The 17,372-nt window shown below is 35.9% G+C and overlaps 1 protein-coding gene and 1 long non-coding RNA gene across 2 annotated transcripts in view; both read left to right on the forward strand.

Moving 5' to 3' along the window:
• Nucleotides 1–8,494, forward strand: part of LOC125674919 (uncharacterized) — a 64,981-nt gene extending 56,487 nt beyond the window's left edge. Inside the window, exon 3 of the mRNA XM_056157642.1 lies at nt 7,383–8,494. Within this exon, the coding sequence (XP_056013617.1) occupies nt 7,383–7,774 (392 nt within the window). The 3' untranslated portion in view covers nt 7,775–8,494. The remainder of the gene's footprint in view (nt 1–7,382) is intronic.
• Nucleotides 2,510–4,599, forward strand: LOC130052514 (uncharacterized). The gene is made up of 2 exons (XR_008800860.1): nt 2,510–2,917; nt 4,079–4,599. It is a non-coding gene; the product is annotated as an uncharacterized LOC130052514 (long non-coding RNA).
• Nucleotides 8,495–17,372: the final 8,878 nt, after the last annotated feature.

Genomic DNA, 17,372 nt, shown 5'->3' on the forward strand with positions numbered 1-17,372 from the left:
CATCCCGTGTCGACCCGTCACACCCGCCATGAGCCCTATATCCTGATCAGGTAAACGGAGTAACCTGTAGTCAAAATCCAGGTGTAAAGAACGGCCTAACACTTGATATGAAACAAGTCAGACAGTATTCCACCCAGTGACAGGTTGTATTGGCATTGGCAAACTAGGTACATCTTTATATAAGATGAACAAGTGAAGATAGCGAACAGTGATTAATGTCATAAAATGCAAAATTAAAAAGAACGTCATACCAGAGGTACAATCAGGCCTGCATTTCGCGGGGGAAAACTGAATCGAAACTTAAGTCTGAGATTCAACACAAATGTTGACTGCTTAAATAGAAAAAACACAAACTTGATTTTGAGATTATCTATTGAGAAATTTAAGCCAAGTGTCTAGGAGGAGTAAACATCCCCTTGTTTACCGGTAACATCCACCGTGAGTCCCATATCTTTTAAAATCCCCGGTATCTAGATCAAGATGTAATACTAGTATTCGAAGATAAGAAAATGTTTATTTCAGTTTTGGTATATAAGACAAACTACGATTTTCATTACAACTCCTTACGTCAGTGTTATTTGTTAAGACTGACCAGTTACTAATGTTACCATTACAACTACTTACTTCAGTGCTATTGTTAAGACTGGCCAGTTACTAATGGGGTTTTACGAAGAGGCTTACTTTTACAATCGACGGCTGACTTTTACAATTTAAAGGAACCAACTCCAAATATGAAAATTGGGAGTGGTATTTGCAAAATTCAAAGACTTTACTGCAATCATTTGCTGTATATATTGTTTAACTTCCCACTCGATAATTTTTCTATGATGTGGGGTCGTGTGCAATAATACTAAGTATTATTATTATTAAGGATTTCGATCCCCAATACACAACTTCCGGTTATTTCCCCGAGGAAAGATAATGTATAGAATATACTAGAACAATAGGAACAATCAATTTTCATGGGGGCAAAGTTTCATGAGTCATTGAGTTACCACAAACATTGTTGATTCTACTGTGTATATTAATTGATATAGATGTATACAATTACACATCACGTATTTAGTTGTCTTCACATTTAAACCCAGATCAGAGATTCAACACGAAAAAGAGGGAAACAAGGACGTCATATTGTTTGGTTTTTTTTTAAATGAGAGGGAGGGGCTCTGAAAAAATATATCTCGACAAGCCTACCCCCTCAATTTTTTAGTCTAGTATAGAGCTGCCGTCCAAAGGTATATGTGTGGCTGGATGGGGGTGGCTTTGCCCATTTGGGAGCCAGAATCCTAAGATGTGATATAAAGAGAACTTTTAAGCTTTCAGGGCTGATGACACATTATTTAGAAATCGTCAGGATAACTTGAGTTTGCCTGCTTACATTGAGCGCGCTGTGGTACACTTATGATGTACAGTAAAACTTAAAACCACTCTTTTTATGGCCATTTTCTAGGTCCCTTTATGCATTTCTCATCTCGTCATTCTCAAGGTTTTCTTCATCGTTATAATGGCTGACTTCCTTTTAAAACATGGAGGAAAATATAGATATCAGCCATATTGGTCTATTCATTTCAAAATTCATCAACTAGCAGAGTAGCTCAGTAGGTTAGCACGTCTACTGCTGAACTGTAGATCGCGGGTTCGAGTCCTTCAGGGGTTTTTAAATCTTTTTTTTTCCAGATTGCTTTCTACTAAGACTGCATTTATAGACTAAATGAAGTAAATTTGAAAGTTTTCAATTTCATATCATCAATGTACATTGTACATATCTTCCACTTTTCATCCATATCAAATTTCTCTGGTGTAGCATACGACAGTGTCGAACAAATGTAGAGAGAATACGAGTTGCCAAAAACTTTACAATACATGTAACTGTATTAATAAACATAACTGTCGGTTTAGAGTTTTTACTGAAGCAGTCTGTATATTTATTTATTTCTGTCCAGTTTCTGTAGTTGGAGTTGATCCCTTTAAATTGTAAAGGTCAGCCGTCGATTGTAAAAGTAAGCCTCTTCGTAAAACTCCATTGATATTAACATTATAACTCCTACGTCAGTGTTATTTGTTAAGACTGACCAGGTACTAATGCTAACATTATAATTCCTTACTTCAGTACTATTTGTTAAGACTGACCAGGTACTAATGCTTACTGTGGATCGGAAAACCTGATAGCTGCCATCGTACAAAATAAAAACAATCAATGGAAAATGCTGACAATTTCAATTTCATGTAAAGCTCTTGTCCAATATCTTAATTTCTGAAAATTGCTAATTTCATACGCTACTTCAAATGAAAGCATTACTAAGTGGTTCGTAACGTGTTGTAACAAGATCTCCCCATACCATGACAAGATTTTGATGATATCTGAACAACGACGTCACATTTTTGTTATCGCCATATACCACACATTTTGTTTTCTCCATTCTACTCGAACATCATTTTCGTGGAAAAAGATTCTGCCTCATAATCATATTAATCTTCTAAACACATGTTTCCTTCTTGAATTGGTCCTACTTGATATTTGGTATAAATAAAGCACGTGTTTGACGATCAGTGTAGTACGACTTGCCAACACGAATATCGCGGGGTACCTTACACTGATTGTCGTCGTCATCGACAAAACCGCGGCAGTCTCTTTCCTCACAGGCGGCAATGTACAGAACTCTACTAACCAAAATCTCGTCGGAGTAGATAGTCAAACCTTGGACGTGTTCAGACAACTGCTGAATCAAGAAACTATCATCAGAATGAACTTGGTTAAAAATGTCGACGCGTTGATGAAAAACGTCGCTGTGGCCGAACAGAAAATTTCAACAATAGAAGCATCCACTGATCACGGAGGTCCAGAAATTAAAACTTGAAAACCACGTGTTGAAAAATGAGAGTAGAGTACAACGTAGGCGTCTCGCTAATATCACTGGTAAGTATCCTATTATATCATTATCAGCAAGTTTTTTAAAAATTCACTTGACAGTTTCTATGCAGGTTTGATTGATTGTATCTTGCTTCCCTCTCGAGACTTTTTCACTCTTATGGAGACGTCACCAAGATCGGTGAAGGGCCTATGCTTGGCGCTCAGCCATTAAGCAGTGAGGGTTCTTTAGTGTGTCACACTTACCATGACACGGTACATCCGTTTTCAAGGTCATCTCCGAGGACCCGTGACATTAACACCTGATGTCGGGCATTTGGCGATGGAACTGTCACTACCTGTTTTAATGACTTACATGTAGGTCTGTCGCGGCCGAGATTCGAACCACGATCTTCCGCTCTTCCGCATGCGGAGCGAACGCTCTCCCCCTAGACCACCGCAGCGGTACATGCAGGTTTGACTTGGAGTGACTGAATAATTTGAATGAATATAAAGACTGCGATAATACTTGAGAAATGAATTTTATTTTTGAACATGTACGTGAGTTGATGAGCTGCGACACTTCACGCTAGCCTATTCCATGAATCGTTAACGGATTCGGGTATCTTCAAAACTGGAGTTCATTTCTCATATTTGCATTCTACATGTACTTTCATTTCCGTCTGAATTCCCTGTCCTGAAAATAGACGTACGTGTACTATGTTTATCAAGATGCATACGCGCATTGTTCATGAATGCAATACATTCAACAGAAAATGACAATTATTTCAATAAGTAAAGATGTTAAAGGCAAATACATCGGACATTTGTTGTTTTGTTTTTCAATTATTGTTTAAATTTGACGCAAGGTCATTTTTTATAAAAGATAACATGATGTATAATTTCTTAAAATGTATTGACGGTCACGAAACAAAGGAAATTAGAGTTACTATTCTTACTGTTCCATTTATTATAGATTATAAGCTATTGAAAACTGAACACACGACAGTATCTAATTTGTCCCATTAAACCATCCTTACATTCACATGGATGTGAAAGTTTAAAACAAATTACACTTACTATAAAATTCCGTAACCCCAACCCTATTAGCGATAACTTTTATTGGCAAATCTTCACTGAGAAATGTTTCTGATGAATGTCGCATAATATGAAATGATTCTTTTTTGCGTTATATATTTCTATTTATAAAATGGTTTCTTTGTTTTCAAGGTTACATGAACAAAACAGTAGACAGTCTGAAGGTCGAAGTGAAGGACGCGCAGATTCAACAGCTGAAGTTATCCTCCGCTGTGGCCTCTCTAGAGATGTTCCGAATGAATCTGAACACCAGTATACTTGGTACTTATGTTATTGTTTTCGGATTTTATGATTATTTTATCTATTGCATTTCCTGACCACTTCATTAAGACAATCCGATTTTCTGATCGAAAGATTATCTGTCACCATCTCTGTCGTTCTTGTTATCCTAGCTTTACACATGTGTTTAGTTCTCGAATCGCCGAGTAACAAATTTAACATCCATCATTCGTTGCTGATGGGGGAATCAAAATGCTGAAACTGTTTTCCAAAGTGAGATGAATAGAAAATAGTTGATAAAAGTATGTTTTTGTGAGCCTCATGAACGTAAAATCCGGAGGAGAGTATCATGATAATTTGGGTTGACATCCCTAACAAGAGATTTAGGGTTAATAGAGTTCAAAATATTGCATGCAAATTATACCAAAATGTTTTTTAAAAAATCTACTTTCTCCAAAGCGAACTTCTCCCAACCTACGAGGCAACAGATTGTCAATTTAGAATGCAAGGACTCCTATGTAGTACAAAATCAACTGTGTTCAGAGTGTGTAAGAAAGGTGTTTACAAATGTAACACAATTTCGGATTGATCAAGGTTTGTGTGCCAGGAAGGGGTAGTATTTGGGGATTTAAGTTTTACATAATAATGTGTAAGAAACCTTGCCAATTCAGTATTAATCCATCGTCATATGACGTAGAATAAAAAGTTCAAGCGATCAAAACCCGAAGCTTGAAGTTTTGCATAGTCTGACTTTTCAAGAACCAAAAACATGCAACTAGTGCAATGAATAGGATTTTATTTCACTTAAATGAAAGTGCTTTTCACTCATTGAATACAATATATTGCCCAGGTCTCTATTTTGTATTAATTATAGGAGTTATGAGGTTCGTTATCTACACTTATTACGATAGGAGTTTAGTTGGGACATTTTACGCTCCTCTATAGACCACTTTGCGGTACCGCGTTGTGGTTTATAATGCGTAAACTACCCGACTTTATATCACGTAAAGTGAATCACAACTGCATTCATTTCTCACACATCCCGTGGGGATCCGGGTTAGAATAGGTCCTCAGTAACCCTTGCTTGTCGTAAGAGGCGATCAAATGGAGCGGTCCTTCGGATGATCGAGATCTTCAAAACCGAAGCCCCGTGTCACAGCAGGTGTGGCACTATAAAAATCTCTCCCTGCTAAAAGGCTGCAAGCGCCAATCATAGGTCTAAATTTTACAGCCCTTTACCGGCAATGGTGACGTCTGAGTGAAAGATTATCGAGAGTGACGTTAAACAATATACAATCAATCAATCATTTCTTACATAGAAGCATCATCGTATAAAATTGACCCAAGTATGTTACTATCATGACCTCAAAGGACTGAATGAATTCTGTAAAGGGGTTGTCAGTTATATATAACTTAATGGTATCTGAAAGAGATCCGTCATCTCTCCTTTATTAAATGATCACATGGGGCATTCTCTTCCGGGAAGTGCCGGGTTTGATTTTTTCCCGCCGTTAGTTGGTTGTGCTTGTTTTGCTGAAATCTGGATTATCTACAAAAATCTCATATTTCATATCCTCTGAGGAAGAGTTAGACCCGAGGAAGGCTTTTGTCTATTAATGTGTATACATTTCAGTTAACGTGATTAAGATATAAGTATATATATTGCGCAAAACATTAAAAAGATTTTACTGGTGTTGTCACATACATTTGTGTTTGATCTGTGGATGTGACCCATGCAGTTCAATAGACACAATGATTTGATGTACATGTATACATTTCACTTCAATCAAATAAGGGAGTTTCTCTTGGCTTGTTGAGTTTCTTTAACACGAAATAAGTTGTTTTGTTATTGTTATTTTTCTTGGAATTTACACCAGTTTCCAGATAAGAGCTATCTTGTGTAGGAAGTGCATTTAGTGGTACTTTGAATGTCTAATTGGGGCAGCCACTACCTACAGTCACTGAGGAAAAAGATAAAATGTAAAATCTATTAAGAAGATACTCTACATCGTCATAATGGCTGACTTCCTTTTCAAACATGGAGGACAATATAAATATCAGCAATATTTGTCCATCCATTTCAATTCTTTTCGACCAGCTGAGTAGCTCAGTAGGTTAGAGTGTCGACTGCAAAGAGAGGGGGGGGGGTGTCGACTGCTGAACTGTAGATCGTGGGTTCGAGTCCAGCAGAGGTGTTAATTTTTTACCAAAATGCTTTCTATTAAAACTGCATTTTTTGACTAAATAAAGTAAACTTGAAAGTTTTCAATTTCAATATATTGTTGTACATAACACATATCCTCCACTTTTCATTCATATCAAATTTCTGTGGTGTAGCATACCTCCTTAAAGGGACATGGACATGATTTGAGAAACAGCAAACATTTATTTTTCCATTTTTAATGTTTAAAATGCTAAACTAAGGTATTTCTAATGGTCAGGAAAATTTGAATGTCAGTTTTCGAAGTAAATGGGAGATTCAAAGCTCACAATTCTTTATTACGTAAACAAGGCTCGTGCCCTGTTTTTGTTTACATATAAGCTAGATATACTAGTAAAAGTTCGTTTAAAGCAGATTTTTCAATTTACCAGTTAATTCTGAACATAATTTGATAGTTTATAGTGTTTAGCACATCTCATTTTGTTTTAAATATGCTATTTTCTATCTAGCAATCTATATGTAAACAAAAACATGACAAGAGCCTTGTTTATATAACAAAGAATTGTTAGTGCTGTATCTCACTTGTAACTCAACAACTGATATTAAAATTTTGGTTGATCATTAATAATATCTTAGTTAAAAAGCACTGTAAACAATAAAAATGGAAAAATAAAATTTTCAGATCAACCGTGTCCATGTCCCTTTAAAAGCGGCCTCTGTTTGATTAATCAAATGTAAGATATACAAAATACTATCGAACGAAATAACATGCTTGATATGATACGCATTAACAACGAAATAACGTGATATAATAGTTAAGAATTTCCTGTATTTGATTACTCTCTCAATACTTATTACTTAATTAGTTTGTGTATAAATCGATTTCAAGTTTTGACTTTTTCGTTATTCAAAATTTTACTAAGTGCATAGCATTGCCCTCCTACTTACGATATACACATATAAACTTAATTTGTTTTATTTATTAGATCTTCATGCCTTCTTATTTACGATATACATGTAGAGATACACATACACTTAATTTAATTCATTCATTAGATCTTCAAAAGAAAGTGGCCTTCACCGCGGGGGTGAAGTCTAGCAGTATTACCTTGAAGAATGGGACGTTAGTATTTCCGGCTGTCATTAACAACATCGGGGGTGGATACAATCCCAGTACGGGTGTTTTCACGGCCCCTACAGAGGGACACTACGTCTTCTTCGTCACTGTTGTGGAATATCAGAAACAAAACAGTCAGGTTGACATTGTTCTGAATGGGTCGTCAAAGGTCAGAACCATGGGACATTCAGATGCAGCTTACCAGACGGGAGCAAACATGGTTGTCCTGCGGCTTCAGCAGGAAGACACGATGTGGATCAGATATCACCATGGTAAAGGTTATCTCAGCAATAGTATTCCCATCACAACGTTTTCTGGCTTCCTCCTCTAACTTAAACATACCAAGGTCAGAGGTCAGATTGAAATTCTTATAGTGTAATCCAATACTTACATGTAGATACTACATAGATAATCAACGTAAATCATAACTGAAACATTACAGCGTTTATGTCCAAATAAACACCCCTACCCCGGCGCTTATACTTGTTAAGCAATAATCATTCTCGTGTTCCTATGTGATGAAAATGATCGTGTTTATATATAACAAGCATTCTTGTGGTGATATGAAATATTCCCTCTCGAATTTACATGTAATAAACATGATCGTGTTCATATGCAATAATCTTACTCGACTTTATATGTTGTGTTGATATGCAAACACTGTAGGGTTTTCACGTAATAAACATCGTGTTTTATATTATAAACAAATGTGTTTTTATATGAAATAATCATTCTCGAATCTAAAAGTACTATTTTTCTCGTGTAAATGTAATAACTATTCCCGGGTTTATGTGTAGTAAAAAAAAATTTTTATATGTAAACATTGTATTGTGCTTTTGTGTAATATCATTCTCGTGTTTATATATGATAATCATTCTAGTGTTTAAATGTAATATTCACTTTTGTGTTTATATGTAATAATCATGTTTGGGTTTATATGTAATAATCATGTTTGGGTTTATATGCAATACTCATTCTAGTGTTTATCTGTAATAATCAGTCTAGTGTTATATATAATAAAGATTCATTTTACACTCTCTCATAATTATAAGAACTGCGTTTTTCATGTTTATAACGTATTTGGAAATACCATGGTTTATCATATGATTGGTAATGATTATACAGTGATACGGGTGACGTCACAATTATCCGATATAAACGACCAGTCCGAAAATCCATATCACATATCAGACCCACAGGGCTAAGCCCGTTTGGGCCAAAACTCTATGATACCATAAATATGGAAAGGGGTCTAACTCTGACCCAGATAAAAACTATCCAATGGCTTCAATTCCTACAAAATCAGAAACTAGGTATGGTATGCGTAATTTATCGACCTCCTTGCATAGATTAATGTTTTGACTACTTGCATGCAAAATTTCAAGCCACAGGTTCTAAAAATAAGAGAGACATAAATCATCGTTCTCTCGATTTCATCTGCTTATTTTTACTAGGACATTTACCGGTCCAGGTCACTGGGTGGTTTATTGCCTATTACAGCAGCGAAATTACTACCGGTAAATGTCCTAGTGAAATTGAGAGAACGATGACGTATATCTCTGTTATTTTTTAGAAACTGTGGCATGAAATTTGTCGTGCAAGTAGTTAAACATTAATCTGTGCAATGCGACCGGCAAATTACGCATATCGCGCCTAGTTTCTGATTTTTTAGGCATTTGAAGCGAGTGGGTATTTTTTTATCCGGATCAGAGTTAGACCCCTTTCTATATTTATGGTATCACGGAGTTCGGGCCCAAGCGGGCTTAGCCCCTGTGATCAGACCGGCGTGTACAAATGCATATAAAAATTACCTATTCGCTCGTAACAATCAATGTAGCAATGTGTTTACCATGGTAAATCAATGTATCAATGTTTTTCATGTAGTAAATCAATGTATGAGAATTTATAACACAATTAATTATAATTGATATATCAAAGTTTTTACATGCACCATAGTTAATCAATATATCAGAGATTTATCATTATAGTGATTCAATGTACCTAAGTTTTTACTAGAGTAAATCATTGTATCAAGATTTTTACCATAGAGAAGCAATGTTTTAAATGTTCCTTGATCTGCCTCTAAAATGCAAAAACGTAACGCGCATGTGGTAATAATTATATTATTTCATAGAATCATCTTTCAGACTCCGTATCAAGTTAGCAAAAACCCCATTAAAAATACTATCCCGTTCGTATGAAATATTTAAGCATGAAAAATTGCAGTATATGATAAATGGAATACCACATGCCACAATCCATATCAAATGTCATATCAGCCCTCGGACCCCATATCAATCCTCGGGCCTTCGACCCTCGGGCTAATATGGGGCCACTCGGGCTAATATGACATATGATATGGATTTTAGCATGTAATATTCTCTATTTAATATAAACAAGAAATCGTACCTTTTAACGTCGTCATACGTGATTAGGGAAAGTAAGTATCGAACAATATGATAAAATGGCGTTACACCCAAAACAAGCAATCCCCCTCCCGCCGAAAGAGATTCAAAAGTTGAAAGGGTTGTCTTAAACGCAAGCAAAAAACGGTTCAGAGATCGAAACACTTTCCAAAAATCCTTTATGTTTTACGAATATTATCTCGTTGGAGAGTTTTCAAGAGTTTTAAGTTTAAGCTCGTGTGGACGATGGTTTGTAGCTATGTAAATTGTCCAAAATGAGTGACGTTTATTTCTGCTTCCTAGCAGCTTTCGTTTTTCCACGCCCCAACCACTCAGAACTAGGAATCGCACACAACTCTGACAACAAATGGTGAGAAAAATACGAAAATGAGCGATCTGACACCGGACAATTGTTTGCTTGACTATTATGACAAAGATGTATTTTCGTTGAACTCCAAAGAACTGGGGTTTCTGTATTTCAAAGAAGGTTGCATCCACCAAATATAAGCAAATAATTTTTCTGAAAACGACACATCGCGTCCCAATGTTACAAGAGCACGAAGAAAATAACGGATCCCATGCACTTCACATTGAGTTGGACATCGAGAATAAAGTCATCCTTGATTCATACTGTTCATGCACTGCAGGGTATGTTGCCAAAGCGATCTGTTAATGTTGGGCTTTATGGTTGTTTTTTTCCATTTTGTGGTAAGTTTAGATTCAATTTTCAACTTCGAATTCTAAGACCTTTAGTGAAGACTATAAGTTTATGAGACCAGCCTAGTAGTGGTAATTTAGCCCTGAAATAAGAGGCCCATGAGCCACATCGCTCACCTGAGTCACCTTGTCCCATATCTGAATACTTTCCATATATATTTGCATGCTTACTCCTCCTAGGCACCTGATCCCACCTCTGGTGTATCCAGGGGTCCGTGTTTGCTCAACTATCTATTTTGTATTGCTTATAAGAGTTATGAGATTGATCACTGTTCGTTATCTTCACCTTGCATGTAAAAACCTTAGTCCCTATTATGGCCCCAACCTACCCCTGGAGGCCATGAGTTTTGCAAACTTGAATCTGCACTATGTCAGAAATCTTCCATGTAAATGTCAACTTCTTTGGCCCTGTGGTTCTTGATAAGAAAACTTTTAAAGATTTTCCCTATATTTGTATGCAAAACTTTGATCCCCTTGTGGCCCCATCCAACCTCCCGGAGGCCATGATTTGAACAAACTTGAATCTGCACTATGTCAGAAAGCTTTCATGTAAAATCAGTTTTTCTGGCTCAGTGGTTCTTAAAAAGATTTTTAAAAATTTTCCCTATATATTTGTATGTAAAACTTTGACACCCCCCCCCCCATTGTGGACCCATCCTACCACCAGAAGCCATGAATTGAACAAAAGTAAATATGTACTATGTTAGGAAGCTTTCATGTAAGTATCAGCTTTTCCGGATCAGTTGTTCTTGAGAAGAAGATATTTCAAGATTTCCCCATTATATTTTTATGCAAAACTTTGATCCCCCTTGTGGCCCCATCCTACCCCTGGGGGTTATGATTTGAACAAACTTGAATCTGCACTATGTCAGAAAGCTTTCATGTAAATATCCGCTTTTCTGCCTCAGTGGTTCTTGAGAAGATTTTTAAAGATATTCCCTATATATTTGTATGTAAAACTTTGATCCCCTATTGTAGTTCCATCCTTCCCCGAAAGTCATCATTTCAACAAACATGAATCTGCATTATGTCAGAAAGCGTTCATGTAAATTTCAGCTCTTCTGGCTTAGTGGTTCTTGAGAAGAAAATTTTTAAATGCCCCCACCCAATCTTTGCATTTTTGTGATTATCTCCCCTTTAACTTTAATCTTTAAACTTTAACAGGTTTCAATAGTCTCGGTTGAAGTCAGCATTTCGCAAGTTCTATGGTCGTTATAACGATCGATTTCGTTAATACAACCTATCATTGGGTCAAATGCTGCCTGACATGTTTCATACCGATTGTTACGCCATTCTTGGAACACTGATTTTGACTGCGGAAGAATCCGTTTGCTTGATCAGGATATGGGGCTCACATCGGGTGTGACCGGTCGACAGGGGATGCTTGCTCCTCCTGGGTACCTGATCCCATCTCTGGTGTGTTCAGGGGTCCGTGTTTGTCCAACTATCTATTCTGTATTGCTTATAGGAGTTATGAGATTGATCACTGTTCGTTATCTTCACCTTTTACATCGACAAAAATTGCGTACAAAACCAATCCAATTTCTTACAGATTCAATTGAATATATCATTACATTACAAAACCTTCAAACGTTTCTTCGGAGTTCAGATACAGTGTACCTCTGTGATTTCAATAAAAATGATTTTGATGCGAAAATTATTTTGTCCAGCGTACATTAGATTACTCATATACCTACTTCCGATGATATACTATGTGTGATGATAGGCTTCAAAGAAATCAAACGTATTTCAAATGGAAATATGGTAACATCCTTTGTGTATACCACACGAGAAAATGAAATGTTTAAAGCTGTTAGTTCAGGCAGGAATGAAGCGTACGCATGTGCATCACAGGAACACAAAGATAAAAATCCAATTACATTAAGATACACAGTTACTCAATTCAAAGAATCTGGTGTGGTATCCAAAGGTTTTGAGTTTGTTACTGTTTCTGCCTTTGCAAACTGAAGGCTGATGAAAACATGAATAAGAATAAATGTATTCGAACAGACTCCCACATTGCCGAATTAATTGATTTACAACTAGGGAAATGAATAAAAACATATTGAGGATCCTTAGGAACTAATCCCGAATCTAGATTCTGTATGGAGGGACTGACAACAGACAACCAAAATATTTTACTGACTGTCCATAACGACAACGCCATCCATCTTCTGGACAAGTCTTTGACATTTAAGACACTCCTTGTGACTGCTGTCGCTCTGGACAAGGATGGTTATCTGTGGTTAGGATGTCAAGACGGACAGATACATATAGTGAATTATCGATATCTACTCAACACGGACTGACAAACAAAGCTGAAACTTCAACAGAACATATTCAAACAACACAACGATAATGTTCAAATTCACATGTTTAACGAAGTAAATTGCTAATACTAATAATATAGGACATTATGTTTTTAACGAAACGAACATCGACAGTACCAAAATGAAATGAAAATTCAACATGTTGCGGCTATGTCTGTTTTAGAAATGACATTATGTTTATTTTCGTTGATGTAGCGGGTAGGTAGGAATGTTAATGGCGGGTATGCTGTGATTTTGCTCCATTGTTTATCGTACAATTACAAGTGACGAACCGCACCAACGAAATAAACAATACATGCTCTTTTATAAAATGTTCGGTAATGACAGTTTAGTGAATGTGCGATTCGTTATATATAGAAAGAATGCATATTCTGCCTCGACTCCTACTTTCGCATTGCTGCCCTCTTTGTCATCTTAACTGATAAACGACTATGATATTTTGCCACTGAAATTGTACCTGCGCCATGATGATCTCCACGCTTGCGGTTTAATATGATCAGTACGTTACATTATATGACCAAAACATATGATGCAGAAAATTACTGATTTATTCTTTAAAATCCGATATAAATGGATGTTATCGAATAAAAATAATCCTTTTTCACATTTTTCTCTTTACTTCCTTTACAGTATCAGCGAACAAATAAACAAGAAGGAAAGAAATTAAAAAATGTTTATCTAAACGACTTATATTGATCAAATTCAGGAAATGCACCATATGGAAGGCACATAAGGATGACCTTAAATCTGTCTTGAACTGTAAAAATGTTTCCAAAAGGGTCAATATTGATTGTAAAAATAAAATGGCATTACCAAAACAGTTATACCTCGCCACATTGAAGTTTCATTTTGTATTGGTAATGATGATATTCGTTTCGTTAAAAACATATTCTTTACTGCGAGAAATGTCCAGTTCATTGTTTCCCCTCGTTACAGTGACTCATTTGTTGATTTTTGTTCAAATTTAAAATTCCTATCATTTCTCTATCAATTTCCAAATGTTTTGCTTTAAATGATTTTGATAAGTTGCAGGGCTTACACCCCCTGTGATTGAAAGAGCTCAGCTAAAAGGTTCGTTTAAATCATAATGTGAAACTGAAATTACAAAATGTCAGAAATATTACAATTTAAAACAAACTTTCATGAAGACGTTTTCAATGCCTGTACGGCGACAGAAGAGAACATTCAAGACTTGCTTTCATTTATGAAAGGTGAAGATAACGAACAGTGATCAATCCCATAACTCCTATAAGCAATACAAAATAGAGAGTTGAGCACACATGCACCCCTGGATATACCAGAGGTGGGATCAGGTGCCTAGGAGGAGTAAACATCCCCTGCCGACCGGTCACAACCGTCGTGATCCCTATATCTTGATAAGGTAAACGATGAAATCCATAGTCAAAATTACTGTAACAATAACGGTCTAACAACCGGTATGAAACACGTCAGAGAGTATTTTACCCAATGATAGTGTGTATTGGCAATCTAGATCGTTAAAACGACTAAAACATTTGCAAAATGCTGACTTTAAACGAGATTATTGACACACCTGCATCATCAACTTGTTTGTCAGTAGCCTGCTTCGATTCAAAAACTTATCATACGCAGAACAAGCTCTTGTGTAGCGAATCAGTTGATATATAAACACGCCATATGCAGGTGATAATGGAATATTGCTCCATAAATATAGTACGTTGATAGAGAATCTGACTTGTTTGTTTTTCGTAATATCTATTTTAACAAGATATCTAAGTATGAAGCAGAAGTGGACGACCTTTTTGGTGCTTTATGTCAATTAAATCGATGTATGAATGAAAAATTATGATTGTTAATAGATGAAACGTCGTCGATATAGCTAAATGTCGAATTACCAATATTTGTCAGTTCTTTCCCCTATTTCAAACATAGGTGGCCCAAGACTCGTTTACGTCCTTGTTGACTTCCAGTGTATATAACATTAATGAGGGGGTAAACGGTTTGTTGTGCAAACGGGGCGGGGTAGGCTTCCCAAGAAATCAAGTTTTAAGAACACTAAGTGGTTCATAGCCATCAAACGTAACAGCGACAACGATCATTTCAATTTCCACGCAGTGTCGTGCGCCAGAAACACGTCAGTCTTCAGCCCGATTTCACAGATCAAATAGCGACTTTGTTACAGAAATTATTTACGGTGGGTTGAACATTTGCTACTTAAGATCGGAATTTTCTGTTATAATGCTTTATACTGAAATTTTAGTTATTCTTAATGATATAGTCATCAATGATCTTATAATTGTATGAGTCGACCCCCCCCCTTCTTTTTGTAAATTTGATCTAATTGCACAGGGGAAGTTTGAGTTATCAATATGTAAACGGAATATGATACAAGAATTTATTTAAGATTTCATTTCAAAACTTAATTTTAGAGTTAACCAAGGTCGTCAAAATATGAATGAACACGGTTGCTGACAACAGTCTGCCCCCCCCCCCCCCCCCTTCATATTAAACCTATGCTACGGTTTAAGCATGCAAACTTAATTAAGAATTGGTTTGTAGTGAAAAACGTTCAATTGTATTGAATGTAATTTATCTAATCGATCTGACAGAGGAAATTTGATAACAACTGAAACTCTCAAAGAACCCTCTTCTTCGCCCAGAGAGTCTTGCATAACGTTTTCTAACTTCGTTTAAAAGTAAAGTGAGGTCCCACAAACCGTATTCTGCCATTGTTACTAAATATTCAACAACTTTCTAATCTAAACCTATCCTTCGGACGCTCTCCTAAAATGGAGGTTACAAACGCCTTGGACGTAAACGGGTCTGTAATCAAGGGCGAATAATCTAATTTTTTATTTGCCATTAAAGGCCAGGAAAGAGGTTTTTTCTTCTCACATAGAAGTCTTTAATAAATTCTGCTTCATCAGAGTATAAAATAGGTCAGCTAACAAAGGAGTACAATTCGTGTCCATGGGGATTCAACAGATTCTTGGAAAATCTGATAACCAAAAATTACAAAAAATATTTTCAGTGAGGAACTCGAGCAGATTACTTATTTCACCTTCAGAGTACTTGTGCTTGGAATCATAGTGGTGTGTAACAAAGTAACCTTTATGATGACTATTCACTAGATATGAATATTACCGTTTTCCATTTTTGTTGAAGAAACAAATGTCTATGATGTCAAAAAGTATAGTCATTAATTCATCATGAGGAGTCATCATGTAAAGTGTTATAAAACCATACAAGAAAGTTTAAAGTTTAACAAAGTATTTTTGGACAACTGATATTAATTTAAGATTTTTAGAATTTTGTAGAATCCACATTTGATTTACATCACTTCTGGTATATATAGTGACACAGTTTGTTTGAAGTTTCTTCTTCACATATGTTTTAGGCTTTAAAAATAGAATCATGCTTCGTTTTAATTTTGTATCAATGCAATGTGATTATAATCAGATCCTTTGATCCGCTCACGTAGATCGCTAAACAAGGATCTGCAGTAAAAATCAAATTGGTGATGAATTCCACTACATGTTTAATTGCAAATCTCTGATTGATATAAGAAAACAATGTTTATCACCAAAACAAATACGTTTCAAAAACATCACCACTTTTAAAAATATAATGAATTCAAACAAGCAATCTTTTCTAAGGAAATTGTATTCCTTTATAAGAAATATTGATAAACTATGCTTCCCGACCCAATGACTACTTGAATCTAAAATTGCATATTTTGCCTATCTCCATACTCACGCATGCCTTAAAACATTTAGTGATATATTACCATCACTTTTATATAAAATATATGTACTAAATCTCTGTATATAATTGTGTAATTGTGATGAGAAATAAATTCAGTTCAGTAACACAATAGAGGGTCACGTTTGCATGACCTTTCTTTTGGAATATTAATGAGAACTATCAGCCAATTAAATTGCGCCATACAGAAAATGATATCCCAGTTAATTTGTAAACAAGGCACATTAATCTTTCTTCCTAGAAGTGTATTCCACACTATAGGACTATATGCTTGCATATAGATTTTCAAACTAATTTATTCGGTTGACACAAACAATCAAACGCACGAAATATTTCATAAATTGTCAATTACGATTAATGTATGAATAGTGATGGGTACGATTTGAATAGACCTAGTTGTCTTTTACCTCTAAGGATTATTTGATCTTTTGTACCGCCCTAAAATATTTCTGGCACACACCTGCATCGGTACTTTCAAGAATTTCGAGATCTAGACCACTGCTACCTGTCATAAACTGTATATTTCGGGTTTTTTATTTTAACAACAAACCTTTACAACAAAACTCGCTGGAAATGTAGATATTATCTACATTGTATGTGTTCACAGATGTGTAGCCCCCGAGCATGGGCACAATCATCTGTAGCGTATGTAAATTGACACAAGGGCATCGCTGGCAGAAATGTGACAGCGTGTATTTGATTGGCTTAACTAAAGATCATGCGAACGTGACCCTCT

The sequence above is a fragment of the Ostrea edulis genome, chromosome 3, assembly GCF_947568905.1.
Source record: "Ostrea edulis chromosome 3, xbOstEdul1.1, whole genome shotgun sequence".
Classification (NCBI taxonomy): domain Eukaryota; kingdom Metazoa; phylum Mollusca; class Bivalvia; order Ostreida; family Ostreidae; genus Ostrea; species Ostrea edulis.